At 36.6% G+C, this 21,297-nt stretch overlaps 1 protein-coding gene across 4 annotated transcripts in view; it reads left to right on the plus strand.

Annotated features, from left to right (window-relative positions):
• LOC117410630 (ADP-ribose glycohydrolase MACROD2-like) overlaps positions 1-21,297 on the plus strand; it is a 759,575-nt gene that overhangs the window by 211,623 nt on the left and 526,655 nt on the right. For all 4 annotated transcript variants that reach the window (XM_034017313.3, XM_034017312.3, XM_034017315.3 and 1 more), the window contains exon 5: positions 17,558-17,674. In XM_034017313.3, coding sequence (XP_033873204.2) covers positions 17,558-17,674 — 117 coding nt within the window. The remainder of the gene's footprint in view (positions 1-17,557; positions 17,675-21,297) is intronic.

Consider the following 21,297-nt stretch of genomic DNA (forward strand, 5'->3'; position numbering starts at 1 on the left):
AAAAAAAAAAAATTCAGTCCACAATCACATTTAAAAATAGATATCCTATTCATTCTATTTTCTGATCTCCTGTATGCTGCTGATCAAGCTTGAACCGCACATTTTATTGTGTTGGTTGTATTTATTTATTGCCCCTAATAAATTTTGGTGACGGTCTCAATGGGTACATTTTCTGGTTAAATAAATACATAAATACATTTTAAACAATTTTATTGATAGTTAATAATAATAATAATAATAATAATAATAATAATAATAATAATAATAAAAGCATCAGTAATAAGACAAATTTAAATTAGATGGATGTAGTAATTATATCAATTTAATATGCAATTAAAACCGAGATTAACTAAAATCACTTTTTTTAATCCTGATCATTTTTTTTAGTTGTTTAAAAGCCCTAATATATATATATATATATATATATATATATATATATATATATATATATATATATATATATATATATATATAATTAATCTCATCATCCTCATCATCTTCAGCATTTTTCAATCCACTGCTGGATGAAGGCCTCCCTAAGATTCTTCCACAAAAGCCTGTCTGCCTCATCCCTCATCCATGTTGCTCCGGCATGTTTCCTAATTTCATCTTGCCATCTTCCTGGTCTTCTTGGTCACTTTATATCTCTTGGGATCCAGTCTAGTATCTCATTGGTCCAGCGAACGTCTGTTCTTCTACATGCCCGGCCCAGAGCCATTAAATTTTTTATTGTTCTTATAATAAAATTGCATACTTTTTGTTTGCGCTCTTATCCATTCCGTCCTTTTCCTGTCACTTCTTGTTATTCCCAGCATGCATTTGTCCATACTGTCATTGTCATTTTTGCATGGAGGGTCCAGGTTTTGCATCTATAAGTTAGCACTGGCAGCACACATCGGTCACTTTCCTCTTCCAAAGGCACTCCAGCTCATTTTTGCTGTTCTGATGATTTCACACATTTGGTTCTCCATTGCCGTAACTAACTGTCCTAAGTATACGTAGTTATTGACTTCTTCAAGCTTGATCTCATTGACTTCTTTTGCCTGTGGAGTGGTATATTTTTTGAATATGACTTGAGTCTTCAGGTTCATTTTCAAACCCGCTTTGATGCTAGCCTTGTGCAGTTCCTGTATTCTTGTTTGTAATTCTTCTGGGCACGTTGTAAATATGAGGATGTCGTCAGCAAATCATAGGTGATTCAAGTAGGCTCCATTGATCTTCAGCCCTTTATTTTCCCAATCCAGTGTTTTGAAAATGTCTTCTAGGGTGGAGGTGAAGAGCTTTGGGGAAATTGTATCTCCTTGACAAACTCCTTTTTTAATTATGATTTTGTTGCTGTTTTTATGGAGTCTTACTGTAGATGTTGCATTCTTGTATATGGTACTGGTGTCTGTGTACGTTTTCTCAATTCCTTGTTTTTTCAGAGAGCTTAATACAGATCTTGTGTAAACAGTCAATGGCTTTTTCATCGTCGATGAATCCCAAGCAAAGTGGTAGTTCGTACTCGTTGCTAGTTTGAACCACTTGCCGTACAACTTTGAAGATGAGTTTCCATTTGTTGTTAATTACAAGTGTAGTAGCGATATGCATACACGTTTGGGAGAACAGCTCAACAGGATCAGGTTTGTGACCGAAAACGACCGCAGAGAGGGATAGGATAAATCTCATTTACTCGTGAGCATGACATAAAACACGGGAAATCCACGCCCATTTTCACATGGAAACCCACATTTTACGCGAAAATGTCCACTGCTCCCAATTCAGACAGCTTTGGAGCATACGTGGAAGGTGTTTGGCACAGATCTCTATAATCCTACGTCTCCGCCATGGTGATCTGCAATGGCTGGGTTCATCAGTGTCATTGTATACCTCCAGGTTAATTTATTTATTTATTTTCTTTAATTAATAAGTCATTTTCCTGAGGTGTCTGCGAAAACAATATGAGAACGCTACGCATGGCTAATTTGCATATCGACCTCCTCCTTTCCTTGTATAGGGCCATTTTTCATTTGGTTCGAGCACAATGTCTCGAAAAATTAGAACATACATGGAAACTCCCCCATTGAAACAGTTTGTCAAAATATTTACTGAACTACGTTTTTTTTTTTTTTGCAAGATCACAATTTTGATCAGATATTAAGTGGCAGCATACTGTATTATTTACCTATTGAGGAAATGCCAACAAGTAAGTTAGCTATTCAAGTGATTAGCTATATGTATTTTACATAATGCCTCAATGACCTGTCCAGTCCATTAAAACCTTAAATGAAGAACATAGCTGAAGTATTTCGGTGGAAGACCCTGCTTGATTAATCATCCACTGTGAATGACAGTTACACAGCTAATTGTCTTAATCCAGCATTAGTACAGGAATTAGAGTTGGAATATTAATGAAGGCAAAAGTAAAAAAAATGAAAGCTGTTTGTTTGGAAATCCACTGGAGAAATAAGAATGCTTCATCAAGCTCATATTTTCATTGCAGTATGTTGATGGCAGACAATTGAACATTAAATCAATTTTATGACTTGTAAAAAAAAAAAAATAGTTCTATATTTGACATTCTGCGCTTCACAGAGGCCTGATTGGCACTTGATTAGCCTTACATTCAAGCCATTATCTCCTTTAGTGAAATTAGTTGGGTAGAAAATTGCATTGTAAATCACCAAGGAGGGGGGAAAACAGCAAATTGTAAACTGTTATGATTTTGAGTGGTTTTTTTGGTATGAATTATAAATGTAATACATCTATGTGTAGCTGTGAAAAATCATTTCCACATTTTGAAACTTAAAATGCAACATTTACATTTTTTTAGGCCATATTAAAAAAAAAAAAATAAAAAAAAAAAAAAACCTGGTCTGGTTTGCCACATCACATTGTTCATGCTTAAGTGCTTGTAATATATTTCAAGTGCATACTGAAAGGTACTGTAAAATGTAGGAGGTGTATAGACTTGAACATTTTATTGTAAGCAGGATTCAATGCATAAAAGAAACTATTTTAACTACTTTTATTTATTCTGTTTAAAAGTTTGCAGTTTTCCAACCTGTGTTTTTTTTTTTTTTTTTAATACAAGATTCTACAGTGCTAAGCTATTTGGCTGGTGCTAACACTTGATTAAAATGTAGATTTTTTGGTTTGTTTTTAATTATGTCTATAAATACAGACAATGATAGACAGGTGCCTTTGCTCAATGAGAAACCTGGGCCCCATTTCACAAAAGTGATTTGCGACAATTCGCCCTCGTAAGCACCTCGCAAATAAAAAAAAAAAAAAAGGGTTTCATAAAACTTTTGCAGGACTACGACAGCAGCCGCAAGTAGCAATTTTCATCTCAGATCCTATTAGAACATACAATGGTGTGCATACTGCTAGCTAAAACTACTAGTAAAATCCTTGATGCATATACAGAATTAATATCAACATACCGATTGCTAATCTTAGGGTGGTCAAATTAATTTTAGATTTAAACAGAAACAAATCTAAGTGGATTTTTTATTAATCATTTTAACCTAACTTAAAGACATTTAAAACAAAAACTTAAAAAAAAAAAAATTAATAGTAATTAAACCACTAAATCCTTTCAGTGCGTAAAAATCAGATTTTTAACAATGAAGTCCATCTAGGATTTACTGTGCATGCTGAACAGTTTCAATAGTAAAAAAAATATATATATATATATATATATATTATATATAAATGTTGGAAATTCTGGCATGTGATTTGGTTAAAACCTCACCATAGGAGCAAAAATGGATTGAACTATTGCCCTAACATCCTTAAGCCTGCCGCACACAGCCCGACTCAAGCCGTCCCGACTCATCTCATCTGAGTATGCACAGATTCTGTGATCAGTTGTGCTCAGTTTTGGTTTGACATCACAGTTGAGTTTTTCCCGACTGGGTGTCGCACAATCCTAAGACTGAATTACTGACCACAACTAAATACTGATGATTACTATATGTATCAGCTATATTGAAACAAAATATATAAGTCAATATTTATTTACGTATGCTGTATCAACTATATTTAAACAAAATATATACTATCCAATATTTTTTAAATATTTTACTATCCAAGCTTGCCTCACTTATTATAGCCCTGTTGGTAACAATAGTATTCCCTCGGGTCAATAATTTTCTATTTTCTACAAGCATCAGTCAGTTTCGTCCTATTTCCCTATTAAACGTAGAAGGCAAGATTTTCTTCAGCATTATTGCTCAGAGATTGTCAACTTGCCAATTAAAGAACTGCTTCATTGACACTTAAATACAAAAAGCGGGCATTCCAGGTTTCCCAGGATGCTTAGAACACATCAATGTGATCTGGCAACAAATTCATTCAGACAAAAAGGAGAGGAAGGAGCTCCATGTGACATTCCTGGATTTGGCTAATACATATGGTTCAGTGCCACATGAACTTCTTTGGGCAGCATTTGATCTTTTCAGTGTACCGATGACGATAACAAATTTAGTGAAAGCCTACTTTGGAGATTTGCAATTTAGTTTTTCAACTTCAGAATTCAGCACTACATGGCAATGCCTAGAGGTTGGAATAATGGCAGGATGCACCATTTCTCCACTGGCTTTTACCATGGCAATGGAAGTAATCATTAGGGCATCAAAATGGGTAGTAGGAGGGGAGCGCTTGGCTTCTGGAATGCGACTACCACCAATTCGAGCATACATGGATGACATGACAACCATAACTACAACAGTAGCCTGCACTAATCGGTTATTGGGCAAATTAACCAATAACATTGAATGGGCACGAATGCAATTCAAGCCCACTAAATCAAGGAGCATCTCTATAATTAAAGGTAAAGAAGTAGATAAAACATTCTTCATTAATGGTAAGGCAATACCAACAGTGTCTGAGAAGCCAGTGAAGAGTCTTGGGAGATGGTACGACGGGGATCTAAAGGACACAGTTTGTGTGGGAGAAGTTCGACAACAAGCAGTGGAAGGGTTGAAGAGCATAGACAGCAGCGCTTTAGCAGGCAAACTAAAGCTCTGGTGCTTTCAGTTTGGTCTACTGCTGAGTTTGCCGTGGCCACTGACTGTGTATGAAGTTTCTTTGACAACAGTAGAGAAGCTGGAAGCTTTAATCAGTTCATACATCAGGAAATGGTTGGGAGTTCCACGCTGCCTCAGCAGAGTGGGACTTTATGATAAAGGAATACTGCAGCTACCAGTCTCCGCTCTAACCGAGGAGTTTAAGTGCGCCAAGGTCAGACTGGAAATGACATTAGTAGAGTCACGCGACAAATGCGTAAGGGAGGCAGCACCTGTGTTGAAAACTGGAAGAAAGTGGGCGGCAAAGAAAGCTGTGGAAGATGCAAAGGCTGCCCTTCGAATTGGTGATATCATGGGGCAAGTTCAGCATGGAAGAGGGGGTCTTGGTCTCAGTTCAGCTCCTCCTACATGGCACAAGGCAGCCCCAGCTCAAAGGAGGAAGCTGGTAGTCAACGAGGTGCAAAAGCAGGAGGAGAGGATGAGGTGTATACGATGTGAGTGAGCGAATAAAAAATTAAAACTATTGATTTAAAAGGAGTAGCAAATATAGAAATACTGTACATGCGTAGCGCAAATACAAATAAATCAAATGGCAAGAAATAACATGACAATTGGAAATTGATGGTATGCTATCTCTCTTTATTTCTCAAAGTGATGGGGAACACAACACACTGGTTTTGTATTTCTGTAAAAACACTTCTTTGTTTTAAAAAAAGGATTTTCTTTTATTAATAACTTTAAATTGTCTAAATAAAACAAAGTATTCATTGAGTAACAGTTATATTCCCCTTAATTGTAAATACTATTATCAGTCAATCAATCTTTATTTTATTTAGTGCCTTTCATAGTGGACCACCATCACAAAGTGCTTTACAAGATACAGCATAATACATTAAATACAGTGAAAAATGCATAATAAATTAAATACAGTGAAAAACAATGCGTAATTCATTAAATACAAGGCTAGGATGTAAAAAGAATTCTAAAATATTGTAGATGCGTAACAAAAAAAAAAAAAGTAGCAATGACACAACAGCTAAGAGTTGATTTAAAGCGAGCGATGGTGGGAGCATCACACACCAAAGCTGAGCAGAGAGTCGGAGCCATGAAGCTAAAACGAGCGTTCTCCAAGTGGGGTGACATTGGTTTTATGTTGGGAAATACTTTTAAGAAAAATAAAAAACTGAAATATCTTGCTTGCATAAGTATTCAACCCCTGTGCTGTGGAAACTCCCAGTTTACACCGATGAAAGAAATTGCCCTAACGAGGACACAATTACCTTACCATTGGCCTCCACCTGTGAACCATTAAAGTTGCTGTCACATTTTCTGGATAAAAACCCCACTGTTGAAGGATCATTGGTCAGGCTGTGAATCTGAAGGAAAATAAAGACCAAAGAGCATTCTACAGAAGTTAGAGATAAAGTAATACAAATGCATAGATTAGGGAAAGGGTACAAAATAATATCCAAGTGTTTGGATATCCCAGTGAGCACAGTTGGATCAATAATCAGGAAGTGGAAGCTGCATCACACCACCCAGGCACTGCCAAGAAAAGGCCGTCCCTTAAAACTCAGCGCTCAAACAAGGAGGAGACTTGTGAGAGAAGCCACAGAGAGGCCAACAATCACTTTGAAGGAGCTACAGAGTTCAGTGGCTGGGAGTGGAGTAATGGTGCACCAGTCAACCATATCAAGAGCTCTGCATAACACTGGCCTGTATGGGAGGGTGACAAGAAAGAAGCTGTTACTCAAAAAGTACTATCTGAAAGCACGTCTGGAGTTTGCCAGAAAGCATGAGAGTGACCCAGCTGCGATGTGGGAAAAGGTTTTGTGGTCAGATGAGACCAAGATAGAGCTTTTTGGCCAAAACTTAAAGCGCTATGTGTGGCGCAAACCTAACACTGCCCATGCCTCAAGACACACCATCCCTACAGTGAAGTATGGTGGTGGCAGCATCATGCTGTGGGGATGCTTCTCATCAGCAGGGACTGGGCATCTTGTTAGAATTGAAGGAAGAATGGATGGAGCAAAATACAGGGAAATACTGCAAGAGAACCTGCTTCAGTCCGCTAAAAAACTGAAGCTTGGGAGGAAATTCACCTTTCAGCAGGACAATGATCCTAAGCACAAGGCCAAAGCAACATTGGAGTGGCTCAAGAACAAAAAGGTGAATGACCTACAGTGGCCCAGTCAAAGTCCTGATCTCAATCCCATTGAGAATCTGGCACTATTTGAAAATTGCGGTCCACAAGCGTCGTCCAACCAACCTGAACAACCTGGAGCAAATCTGCCAAGAAGAATGGGCCAAAATCACTCCGACACTGTGTGCAAAGCTGGTACATACTTACCCCAAAAGACTGTTATTGCAGCGAAAGGTGACTCTACCATATATTAATGTGTGGGGGTTGAATACTTATGCAAGCAAGATATTTCAGTTTTTTTTTTTTTCTTAAAAATATTTCCCAACATAAAACCAATGTCACCTTACAATAATTGATTTTGAGTTTCAGTGTTTTAAAATAAAATATCAAACAGAACGAAATTTCAATGTACCATTTGTAATTCAGTAATATGAGAGAATTGGTCAGGGGTCGGAATACTTTTGCAAGGCACTGTGTATATATATATATATATATATATATATATATATATATATATATACAACACCATTATATAATTATATATAATTATTATATACATTATATAATATATAGAACACCATTACATCATGTAAGAATAAATCATGGATTTGAATGTAAACAATAACAAATAGTTGTCATGCCGTCAAAAACCTATAAATACCTCCAATGTTTTGATTCAAACACAGGCTCCCTTGAGAAAGATATGTACAACATATCGAAACGTTGGGCAGCTGGCTCTTTGAGCTAATATATATATATATGCTTCATTAGGAGTATGGAGGCATTAGAGGGAATAGCTTCAGGTTCAATCAATGTTGCCTGAAGAGAAAATGGAGTAAGAACATGAATAAATTTGCAGGACCAAATAGCATGTACTCAGGAATTCAATGGAGGTAAAAGAAGAGATAGATGAGGTATTAGCAGTTTTATTTCACAGCTCCTCTGTAACGCTGGACAGTAGCAGATGTTTTGCAGCTCATGCAGGCACACATGAATGAAAACAGCACAGTTAAAAGGTCCAGGGGGCAGTCGGAAAAATATTGTACAAGGCATTGCCATTTGCGCATCACTTAGTAGCAGCTTTTTTTTAGTGACTTAGTTAGACATGTACAGCTTCCCCAAGGATTTTAAAGACGGGGAAAAGATTGTTTTAAAACAACCTGTCACCAGTTCAACATATTAGCAGGGGGAGGTCAGCATTAAACAGTAATTTACATCGGTGTCCCCAAGAGGTGTGAAGTGGTGGCCCAGAAAAGCTAAGAAATGTGAGAAGCTTACAAGGAGTCAGTGTTATTGGCAGGCCTTTTCTTACCTCATTTTGTTATACAAGTGCATTGATCCACTGTAGGTCTTGCTTAAGAACCACATTTTCCATTAGTAAACATGTTTAACACCAACTGAAAAAATGATAAGGACAGACGTAGGGTGCTATATCTGTTTGTATTAATGCAAGACAAGTATTTTCTAACATAAGCAGTTCAATTTTTTTTTTATTTTCAGGCCAGGCCATTTTGCTGCATGAGGCAGTGAAGAGCAAATGCTTTTTTCCCCCAATATCTTATGTGGCTATCAGGCAAAGTAACATGTTATTACAGATAAAGATGGGTGTGCATGCCACACTCATAAAAAAAAAATATATATATAATAATAATAATAATAAATCCAAGCCCATACTGATGTGACTGCTCTTGGGCTTTCAACCTCAGAAGCAGCTAAGAACCACTTTTAAATCTCTCTTGTACTAGAAAATATGTTGATGTGGATACTCTCAATCTTGGTTATGCAGAACACTGAGGCTTTCTCTTCTGAAAAAATTAAACGTTATTTAGTCTGGGTGACAATACAGATTTGCACTCTTTAGGAGAGCAAAAGCCATTGCATTTTAAGGCTGTCTTAAGGTTCAGAGCCTCATTGTCACAGTCAAGTGTCTTTATTCATTATTTTAAAAGGAGTGGGATATAAATACAGCTGACCTTTAACTCTGTAATCCTCTGTGTGTGTGTGTGTGTGTGTGTGTGTGTGTTTTGTATTGAAGTCATTATTAACTTCAATACAATAAAAGTACAGTGATAGATCAGGTTTATGAGTTTAAGGACACTATTAGTTAGATCCGCTGCTGTTTATATTATTAAAATCAACCCCAAGGTGTTACCAGTGAGTAAAGTCAAAGGGCTCACTGCTGACGCCCTGGAACTTAACTCTGGGGATTTAAAGCTGCCTTTGCACCTTTGATTGTAACTACAGGGCATTGTGTTGCATAGTGTAGTAAAAAAAAAAAAAAAAAAACTATGCCCACAGGAACATATTTGAGGACTGCTGGCTTGTTGGAGCAGACCCTGTGAATTTTGAGCCAAGCTGTTTTGAAGGATTTTGTCTAAGGATCTGGACCAAGTTGATTGATGTTGTCCCAAAATGATAGCAAACGTGTACATTGCTGTCCTAACAGGGGAGCCAAAGTGCTTTGCTGAACTGAGGGGTTGAAGCAGGGTACATCGTGCTGACGCTGGGAGGTGAGCCAAGGATCTCAGTGCTGAATAGAATGAAAGTGCTTGGTGGAGTCTCTGAAGCCAAGGTGTTCAGTGATATCCCTAGAAGCAGAAATGGGACTGTGCTGGCCTGAGGGAGTACAGTGCTACTTTGTTGTCAGCCTCCCTCACATGGAAAGTCACTGAAGGCAACAGCGAGCACCTGTTTAAGGGTAATCTGGGAATAAACAGGGAAAATAGCCAAATCTAATTAACAACAAAAAAAAAAAGTTAAAATCTCTTTTCATAGAGAGCTCAGAATGTAATCACATATTTAGGTTCATTAACATTTTTACAAGAATGGGCAGCATGGCCATTATTCTGGAATATTTCATATAGGCAGATGATGACCTAGGTTACATTACTGTATATAAGGAGGACAGTGATTCTTGGCTTTTATTTATAGATTCTAATTTGCAGCTCGTACTGTATGTTGACCTGCTGCATCAGAAGGTTAGAAAGCAATCAAGGCCTCTGGGTCATGTGGCAAAGTGGTTAATAGTGTACAGGTGCAGGTGATTAAAGAACAGACAGACAATTGTAATACAAGTGAAAAGGTTTGTTTTTATTAGTTGTTTTTGTCCAGTGCCTGACTGCGAAACAATCAGGAAATAATAATGATGGTAAGTAATACAGCGGCGTGTATTACTTGCATTTATAATCCCCCATGCTGGTCCCGAAATAATAGTCCCGTTCTTGTATTACCACATTAAACACAAAACACATACACAAGTTAGTGCGTGAAATAGTGATTGTGGTGCAATACAGTTTTACAGTGGTACAAGTGAAGTGCTGTTCCGGGTTTGTGCTGGCCTCTGGCGACAGCTCTGGAACGTGTTAGCTGTCTAGTGAATACACTCAACAATAGGCTACAGTTCCATGGACCTTAAACTTCTTAATAATATTTGCAACTGTTGTCACAGGAACATCAAGCTGCTTGGAGATGGTCTTATATCCTTTACCTTAACCATGCTTGTCTATTGTTTTCTTTCTGATCTCCTCAGACAACTCTCTCCTTTGCTTTCTCTGGTCCATGTTCAGTGTGGTGCACACAATGATACCAAACAGCACAGTGACTACTTTTCTCCATTTAAATAGGCTGAATGACTGATTACAAGATTGGAGACATGTGTGATACTAATTAAATAAACTAATTAGTTTGAAATATCACTATAATCCAATTATTTATTATCTTTTTTAAGGGGTACCAACAAATGTGTCCAGGCCATTTTAGAATATCTTTGTAGAATAAGCAATAATTCATCTCTTTTCACAGCTTCTTTGCTTTATTCTATGACATATCAAAGGCATGCAAGTATACCTGATAAAATAGCTTTGAATTTCATCACTTTTCAGGAGGAATGAAGCATTATTTCAATGAGCTGTAAGGGTACCAACAAATTTGAGCACGTCTGTGTATATATATATATATATATATATATATATATATATATATATATATATATATATATATATATATATATATATATATAATATATAAATTGGAGGTTGGCACGGGTACCTGTTGGGTTTTAAATTACCCCACACTACCTGGGTCTCTTTTTACTACCCGGGTATCGTTTTATTTGTTATTATTTATTTATTTTTATAAATTTTGTAGTCGCCAATTATCTTATTTTCTCCCAATTTGGCATATCCAATTATTTTTAAGCTCAGCTCAACATTACCACCCCCGTGCTGACTTGGGAGCTGCGAAGACAAACACACGCCGTCCACCAAAGCGTGTGCCATCAGCCGACCTCTTCTTTTCACACAGCAAACTCACCTTGCAGCCACCTTAGAGCTACAGCGTCGGAGGACAACGCAGCTCTGGTCCAGCTTACAGGCAAGCCCGCAGGCGCCCGGCCAGACTACAGGGGTCGCTGGTGTGCGGTGAGCCGAGGCAGTGGAATAGCCTGGACTCGAACCGATGACATCCAGGCTATATGGCGCATCCTGCACTCCACGCGGAGCGCCTTTTATCGGGTGCGCCACTTGGGAGCACGGGTATCGATTTATTAATGTGAGAATTTTAAGAAAATGTTGAAAATATGACAAATACAGTTGTAAGCGTGGGTCTTTGGTCGGCATAATAGACAACATTAAAACAAGCTTTGCATTAAAACTTTTCTTAATTGACAGGATATCAATGTTTTACAGAAAACTATAACAAAGCGAGCGGCAAGTACACCTCAATAATAATAATAACTGCAGTGACTTCTCAGGAACTAAATCGGAAAGAAAACAACATAACAACCTCTTGTTAGTTTATGTCAGTGATAACTCTGTGATCCATTAATAGTAATCATGTTGCTTCCTATACGGAATGCTTTATCTACAGTTATTGCACAGATACGGTTTCTTACCAAAAAGATCAAATAAGTAGCCTTTATTTAAAAATAAATAAGCAAATACATAATATAAAAATAAAATAATGTGGGGCACATTAAGTAAGTGTGCTTCCTCCTTTTGAATAAAATATTTCCTTCGCAGAGTTTGCAAATTCCGTTTTCTCCTGCTTGGTAAAGAAATTCCACCCAATACTTTGCTCAGATGCCATTGTTATGTATTCACAAGATAGAATTTAGTGGTCATGAATGGCTTTATTGTTACAACCTAACAGACGCATCACTTTTGCGACTGCCGTCAAAACCCAGTTGGCTCAATTTATGATAGCTATTGCGATTTAAAACTGAACATAACAGCCATGTTAACAACAACAACAGCTGAATATGGCCAATATATGTCGCAAAGAATCCTTTAGCATGAAGTGCATTTAACATTAATAACTGTATTTAAAACTGAGATTATTATTGTTATTATTATTATTGTTATTATTATTATTATTATTATTTATATGTTTCATGTATACATGACTCTACTTTATACATAGCTTAAGTGCTTTTGTCTGAAACATCCTGAAATCAATATTTAATTATTTAAACAATGCGTGTACATCCAAAAATACATTTCTTCTTTTATTTATATATACCTCCACTGTTTGTTTTCAAACACACTTTTTCTTTATCTATCTATCTAAGATAGATAGATAGATAGATAGATATTATGACCGGGCTTCACTCTCCGCGGTTCATTTCCCCTTTAAAAATAAAACTTGATTTTAAGCACTTAAGCGCTATTTTTAATAACAAAAACGAAAACGAAAAAACCTAACTCTGTTTTGAAGTGCTGACAATACACAGCTGGAACTGCACTAATACACAGGACATCTAAGCTGTTTCCCTGTTAAAAAAAAAAAAAAACACCAAACAGAATAAAACAAAACAAAAACAGTTTTTAAACAAATCACACAAAAAGGCTATACACAGAACCTTTTTTTTTTTTTTTTTCTATTTTGAGCACACCTTCAATCAGGCTCCTTCACACAGCAGCAACCCTGTGCAGACTGCTTTCTTTAAATACCCTGCACCTGGCTCTAATTTACAATGATAGCCAGGTGCCGGTGATAATTAACTAATAAATACTAATTAAACAAACAAATAAATAAATAAACAAATACATGTTTCTGGCAGGGAGGATATTAACTCCCCTCCCTGCCTTGTTACACTATATACTATTGCTTTGAATGTGCTATGAAAGATTGGTAGAGGAAATCTTATGAAGGATCTGGGGGAATCACTGCCCTGCCCTGCTGGTTCCTTTCTTTCATGTGCATTTGCAATCCACACATGTTTCTAATCCACTCTATTTGTGAGTGTTTCCCATGACTTACTGGGAGGAAGATGCACTGTCCTAAGACTTTATTGAAAACACCATCCATCTAGCAATAAAGTGTTTCTCTGTCAGCTATAGAAAAAGTAGGTGATGCATTGCCAGGCTCAGAATGGGATGTCATCAAATTCGACAGAGACCTGATTGTGTTGGTTAGACCAGCCAATTGTAATGTACCCGGGACCAGATAGCTGGGCATTTTCATGCCCGTGTGTTACTGTACCTTCTCTACCTGGATGGCAACACAGAAAAACAGCATCTGCCGGGGAGAACTGTCACATAAACTGGAGGAATAGGCAACTATAGGCACATGTATTGGTTGTTATGTGAACAGCTTTCTACCAGGCTTAAATGTAGCTAAGTTGTCCAACTTCCTAGCTAAAAATGATAAAGAATGTATTATACTTAGCAATCCCCCATGGATCAGGATGAAGGACTGCATAGCTAAAGCACTGTGCTGTTTTCAGTTTATAGATTAATAGGACTGCATATGCTGCTGGTGGATAGTCTCACTAGTATTTAGTTGAGTTGTTACCTCCTCAAGACACTGAAAACAGTTGTGGAAAAAATAGCAGAAAGATTATTTTTTCTTTCCTAAGCTATTTTAAAGTGCCTTTGAGCATCCTGAAGTTGAACTTTAAAATGCAACACTATAGATGTGTGCTGCATCTTTGTATCCTGTATGCCACATGGTTTGATTTCAGCTAGCCCTAGGCTTGCCATCTGGCTTGTGACAGGTTGGCTTCGTGGTGACGTCAGAACGGGAAGAGAATAGCACACACCGACAGCACTGGGGTATAAAAAGCGTGGCTGTGCGTTTTAATTATAAATAAACAAAACATTTTAAACACAAAATAAACGGCACGGTGGCCAAAACACATAGACAAACAAAACAGACATGAAACGAAACAAAACAAGTATCGTGATGTTGCCATGTAAAATAAAATTGCAAGCGATACGGTTTTAATTCTTGTAGTTAACTCTCCAGATGACAGATGAAATCGCCCCCCCCCCCGCCCCCCCCCAATTAAACACTTAACATGTATTTAAGCCACTCGCAATTAACTCACTTTACTAGTTGATATAAAATTAGTTTATTTATGGTTTAGAGGTGACCTGTTTTAGCGTCCTGAGGTGTTTTATTTGTAAAATGTAACCTATTGTACTGTAGGTGTTCAGATAAGTAATTAAGGACCTGGTTGGAATAACGTCATGATTTGGAATGGTCTGAAAGCCAGAAGTGAGTACTAGTAGTTAAGATCATTAAAATAGTCACCTAAAAGTGTTTCCCTTTCAAGTACGAAATGTAACCATTACCGAATGGGTATTTATCTCCTAAAGACCTGAAACCTGAATAAAATATATCACAGCTGCTCGCAGAGCCTGTGACACAGTCATGGCCCGCCCCCGAGGGCATAAAATGACAACGCTCACAGAACTCAGCGACAGGAGAAGCCTATCAGATAAGTACTTGTTGCTTATGACTGTATCATTTTTGCTAATTTCTGTATTTACATAATTTATGCAATAATTTATTTACGCTGTAATAGTTTTTTAAAAAATCAATAGCGTGTATATCGTGCACTACAGCCTGTTGTTTGTTACGTCCCACTGCGGCCTTGTGCCCCGCGTGATCCCCGCTTGAGTTGCCCCTTCCCAGGGATCAAGGAACGTCGGCTGACTTTGTGCTCTCTCCCCAGGCTGCAATAGCTCTGGCTGGAGTTATTTTATTCTTGTTTTGGCTTCGGCCAAAATTGAGACAGTTTGTACAATTTAAGTATGAGAGAATTATTTTCTTTTCTCTTTGTATTTTTCTGTAATTTCAGAGGCTAAGAGCAGGCTCGTCTGCAATGTGTGCTGTGGCACATGTATAGTGAGAGCAGCTGCTGCGTTTAGCAGCACTGCACAGGCCAACAGGCTGCTTCGGGTCTGGTTTCTTGCAATCCCTCCCACAGCATCTTGAAGCTGTTTTGGTGACAGCTCTGCATCACCTTTATGAGGGCTGTTCATTCATTCTAACAAGCAGGCTTCCCTCAGTCTTGTTTGAGTACTGACTGAGTGGCTTGATGGAAAAATGGCGCAGAGGTCTGTGAGTGCTGTCATTTTATGCCCTCGGGGCAAGGCCATGACTGCATCACAGGCTGTGCTAGCAGCTTTGATATATTTTATCCAGGTTTCGGGTCTTTAGGAGGTTAATACCCATACGGTAATGGTTACATTTCTATTACAGGATTTTTCTCGTGTACCCCCTGACGAGAGCTTGCGTACCCCAGTTTGAAAACCACTGCTGTAGGGCAAATTTCTGTCAGGCTTTTTATTATGTGATAGTTTTTACTTTTAAAACGTATATTCAGTGATTTTCGGTCTTTATTGAAAAAGCCTGTGTTATAAAACGTCAGCCAGTGGTTTTGTCAAAATATTTAAGAGGACTGAGGTCTGTCATAGTTTAGTGGACACATAAACAACAAAATCTGCAAATTGTAATGTGACAATTAAGCCAGTTACTATAATTTGGGAGAAATAATGACTAAACTAGATAGACCAAAATTATAAGCAGCTGTTCAGTATTTTGGTTTCAAGATTAAAAAATACTAGTAGGTTTCATGTGCTAGTTTTTTTGGTTTGAAACATCACAGACACTTCATTGTGTGAGTAAGAACCTGGCTAATTATGCAGACATTGAGAACAAAAATCCTTATCCTCTCATTGTGAATTTTCTTTTAAATTATATTTTTGCTAATGATGGCAAGGAATAGTGGTAACTGAAAAATGTCTTGACATAAAGACAAGGTCATATTCCTTTATTTTATTTCATTTTCAAGAAGACTGATATTTTAGCACTGTTTTTGCTTAACATCTCTTTAAATGATTACATCCTTAACATTGTAATATTTCCCATTTTTATATCGCTGGCTATTTTTTAACCTATGTAGACATTACTTATTTACATCAATCTCCATACATTGTGATGACAATTGTTTCTTCCTTTTGAAGTATTTATTTTTAATTATAAAATGGCTTGTTAGAATGCAGCATGCTGATTGGCCAATCAGAGGTTCTAAGCCGTAATATAATCCCCTGTATAGTAACAGTTGGGTAAATCACTAGACCCGTGGCATCATTGTATCATTGCGCCTACTGAAATACTGGTAATAAAAAAACAAAACCATAGCAGTGCAGCGTAGGCGTGGTACAATTTCGGGAGCAGCAATAAAGAAACAAGAAAAAAATAACAAAGGCAGGACACCAGAGCTTGTTTTAAAATGTTTTTCAAAGCGCTAATCACTCTTTATTTTAAACATTAAGACAAAACTACCGTAAACTGAAAAAGAACCACTCTCTCAGCATTCAACAGCTGTCATTCTCGCCCCACCCACTTTCCTAGGCTACAGCAAGTCATAGGCACAGTCAAACTCGCCACACACATATAGAGAGCGTACAGGCAGCTAAACTCACCACACACATATGAATAATTAAAATAAAATAAAGTTAAAATCTCAACTTAAGTAAAAAAAAAAAAAAAAAAAAAAAAAAAAAAAGAAAATCATTTGCGAGTATCAATAGTTCATTGGAACTATTTTCTGTTGCGGAAGGTTATCCTTCAGATTTCTTAATAAATCTTCAGAAACTGTATCTTTCTCTTTTATTTGTTTATAATATGTTAGTAAATCCATTTTATAATAGCATTGAGATACTTGAGAGCGTGGGTTACAGCGTACATTGTCACTGCTACGTCTCGTACCTAACAACGCAGCAAGCAGTGACAATATCCATGGTAACCCATGCCCTCTAGTGCCTTAATGCTTTATTACTTCCTCTATTTACAAAGCTTTGACTCACAAGTTATTTAAAAAATGTATATTTTTATTAATAAAATCAAGGTTGCTATTCCTGAAACTATTCTGGACTATAGAGATTGCATTAACAACAGTAAAGAACAGTTTCATAAATATAAAACTTTATTTTATTCATAAAATACAATTTTTTAAACTCAAGCTGAAGCTTTGTGAATAGAGGCCCATAATACTACTTGTGGTTCATTTTAGTATGTGGTGACTAAACACAGTTTCGTGCAGTTATTTTAATACAAAGTGAATAGCGTTGATGAAGTAGTTAGCCTTACGTTGCTGTTTGCTTTGTTTCAGTGGATGGCTGTATACACAGAGCTGCTGGATCCTGTCTGTTCGATGAATGCCATACTCTGAATGGCTGCGGGACTGGTAAAGCCAAGATTACCTGTGGTTATGACCTTCCAGCAAAGTGTGAGTACAACCTAAATCTAAACTATCTCTATTTGCAGTGCAAGTTGATGTTTCGTGCATATTCGTGTTCCAGGCCTTGTCAAACTTCTCCCGCATTCTGACCAAGCTTGCAGTGCTTTTATGACCTGGTACACTGTGAAATATGTGTATACTGTTTGTGATCTATATATATAATATATACACATATATACACACACACACACACAGTATATTTGTTTCTGGTTATTCATTAGGATATCTGACTATCCTATAATAATACATTGTTTCACATTTACCGCATGTATCATGATTAATACAGTGTATTTTATAATATCTTTTAATAAAAAATAACATTTTGCTGTAGCTGCTCCAGCAGTCTGAAAATATGTCAGCGTAATAGCTAGTGACAATTAATCAAAACCACCTTTACATGTAGCTATATGAATTGAGTTGCTTTCAACAGTAATGGTCAGTGATTAGAAAAAAATCTCTTTCATTTTGCTAAGTAAAGCGGGAGAATTTCCTAATAATCCATGAAAGCCTTTTTTTCACTTGTACATAGTTTGTGTATATACTTTTTGATCTATATACTTTAAGCTGGTCTAATGTATCCAATCCTGGAAGTACTACTATTATCTATGATTAGAATACGGTTTTGCAGTTTGCTGTGTATAAAGCCGACTGGGAATGAAACCAGAAATATATTTGGGTCTCTTGTTTGATGGCAGACTTTTATAGGTATCCGGCTCTAGTCAGACATGGCCTCTTCTGCAGCTCAACTCAAGTCATTAGATGTGATGAGAGTGTGTATACAGCTGCTCAGCAGCAGGAGTGGGGTAATTATTGATAATGCACCTGTCACTCCAGAGCTGTTTTGAAATGCCCCTTCCATTAAAAGCTGGGAAAACACACAAGAAATTATCAATGACTTTTTTGATCCAGGATGAGAATAGAAACTTCAGCAAATACCTGCTTTGGACTTTTTTTAAATCTGCTTTGATTGCAACTAAGGTACAGTCTGTTTAATGGAAAACAAACTGTACTTACATATATTTTAAGAATTATAATTGTATTAAAGTAGGCAGTGACCAATATTTGAAAATTATAAACACACAATTTTTTTTTAAACTAACATTGGTATAGGAAAAGATTTTCAGAATTCTGCAATCTGATGAAATGAAGAAGCTCTTTGGTCTTGAAAAATCACTAAGGGTAATTTAAGTGTGATCCCAGTGTATATTTGATCAACACCTTACTTTAATTTAGTAGTACTTTTAAAATATGAATTTAGAGCTCAGCTTAGAATTACAATTTGCAAGTAATATTTTAGGCACCTATTGCATTTACCCTAAATTACTATTGCCCGGGGCCCACAGAAACCTGGCGCTGTTGAGTTTGTGAACGTTGTGTTTATTTACATTGTGGAGTTGGATTTGTTTCAATTTTAGGAAGTCAGAAAACACTGAAAGCAAAGTTTTTATGGTTATTTTTGTTTTTGTATTATATTTTGTAATTTATTTTCTGTTGGCTGCCATTTTGAATTGTTGTGTAATGACATAATTTTGAGGGAGTTTGTAAAGTGTCGCGATTTTAATTTTTTTATCTTAGTTTATCTTGGTTTTAATTGCATATTTAATTTATACAATTACTGCGCCCACCTCATTCAAGTTTGTTTTATTACTGATGCTATTATTATTATTATTTTAAAGTACTTCTTATTACCTATAAGGCCTTACATGGTCTTGGACTATCTTCAAGATCTGCTGACCCCATATGTTCCTGGTCATTCCCTGAGATTGGAAAATGCTAATCTTCTGACAGTCCCAAAAATTAGTTTGAACTCTGTCAGAGCCAGGGCATTAGTTATAATGCCCCATGTCTGGAACTTGCTCCAGATTCATATCAGGAATTCTAGCACAATTGAATCTTTTAAATTCTGTTTGGAAATGTATTTGTTTAGGTCTCTTTATTTGCAGCTGGATTATATATTAGACACAGGCTTTTTATATTTATTTTGTAAAGCACCCTGGAATGCTTGAATGAAGAGCACTATATAAGTGATATTTGTATATTATTATTATTATTATTATTATTATTATTATTATTATTATTATTATGATGATGATGATTATTGTCCAAAAAACAACCCAGTATAAAAAAAAAACAACCTGTTGTCCTATTTCAGGATTAATGTTGTTGCCCCTTCTTTAGAGTTTGATATTTACACAGAATCATACAGAAAAACTCCAGCATTTGCTGTTAAATTGTTTGAACAACTGCTAAATCACAATGGAGTCAGTTTATCACTCACTTTCTTATCAGTTTTCTCTAAAGGGTATCCATTACTGATGTTTTTCATTGTGGTTTTAAAAAATATATATACTCTTTTATGTATAACTTTAATAAGTCTTCTTAATTGTAAATACTACCGTTGAATTGACAACAGAACTGGCAGAAGGCACAGGTGTCGTTGTCCATCAAATCAACAGTACGAAGGTCACTCTTGAAATCAGGACTTAAAAGATGTGTTAAGGGGAACAAGACTGAAAAGCTAAAATATGCACAAGAACACAGAAATTGGACGATGGAACAATGGTCAAAGGTGCTTTGGACTGTTGCTGGATGGACAACGACACCTGTGCCTTCTGCCAGTTCTGTTGTCAATTCAACGCTTGTCTTCTTTCTATACCTTAAGGGTATTAACTTCAACTATTGCTCATCCTTGTTGGACAGCTTTTTGGGTCTTCCAGTTCTGGGTTTGTCAATTACAGATGATGTTTCTCTGTACGTGTTGATTATGCTTCGGATAGCACACCTTGAAAATCAAGTGATGCGAGCTATTTCACTCAATGTTTTTCCTTCTTTATGCAAGTCAAGGTTGATGTAATAGTAGAAAACACTAGTGGAGGCTTTGAGTAAATTGTTGACGCTCATAATTAGGCTACTTTTCAATTTTAATCGGTCAAGCTTATGAGTTCGACACAAATAAATTCGATAAACATCGGTAAAACCACTCGCTATTTTTTTTTTTTCATACCAAAATTATAATTTAGAAATCTGGTAGCATATGTTGGTAGCATATGTTGAATATGATAAAGGAGTTTTGCTAAATGAGATGTTTCTCAATGGCATAAAAAGTCTGGTGGGTTTTTTTTAAGCATAAAGGTCGATTTCACCCATTCTCTGCTTCAATTGAAAAATAAAGATCGAAAAAAAAACCCGGTAAATTCTTCCAAAAATAAACCTCGAAATTAATCGTCGATTTGGCAAAAAATAAAAATCAAATAGTAGCAAGCCTACTTATAATTAGGGCTTCTGATTTTCGGTTTTAACCGATAAAACCCGATAAAACACCCCCAATACAAAAAAAATGTAATCGGTGGATAGCCAGTAAACACCGGAAAACACCGTAAAAACTGTGGAAATGGTTAATCTAATCTATTCACGTTGACTTTACCCTTTTCACATTTAAAAAAATAAATAAAATCAGGATGGAGGCTTGTTAGCGGGATTTAAAGCTGTATTACAGTTAAGACACGGAGGATTTAAAACATAATTGTGGTGAAATGTACAAAAATGCCTACACACAAAACCCCCAGAAGAATGTGCCCGTGACCATAGGGATTTTGTTGTGGAAGACAGCA

Source organism: Acipenser ruthenus, chromosome 6, assembly GCF_902713425.1.
Source record: "Acipenser ruthenus chromosome 6, fAciRut3.2 maternal haplotype, whole genome shotgun sequence".
Lineage (NCBI taxonomy): Eukaryota > Metazoa > Chordata > Actinopteri > Acipenseriformes > Acipenseridae > Acipenser > Acipenser ruthenus.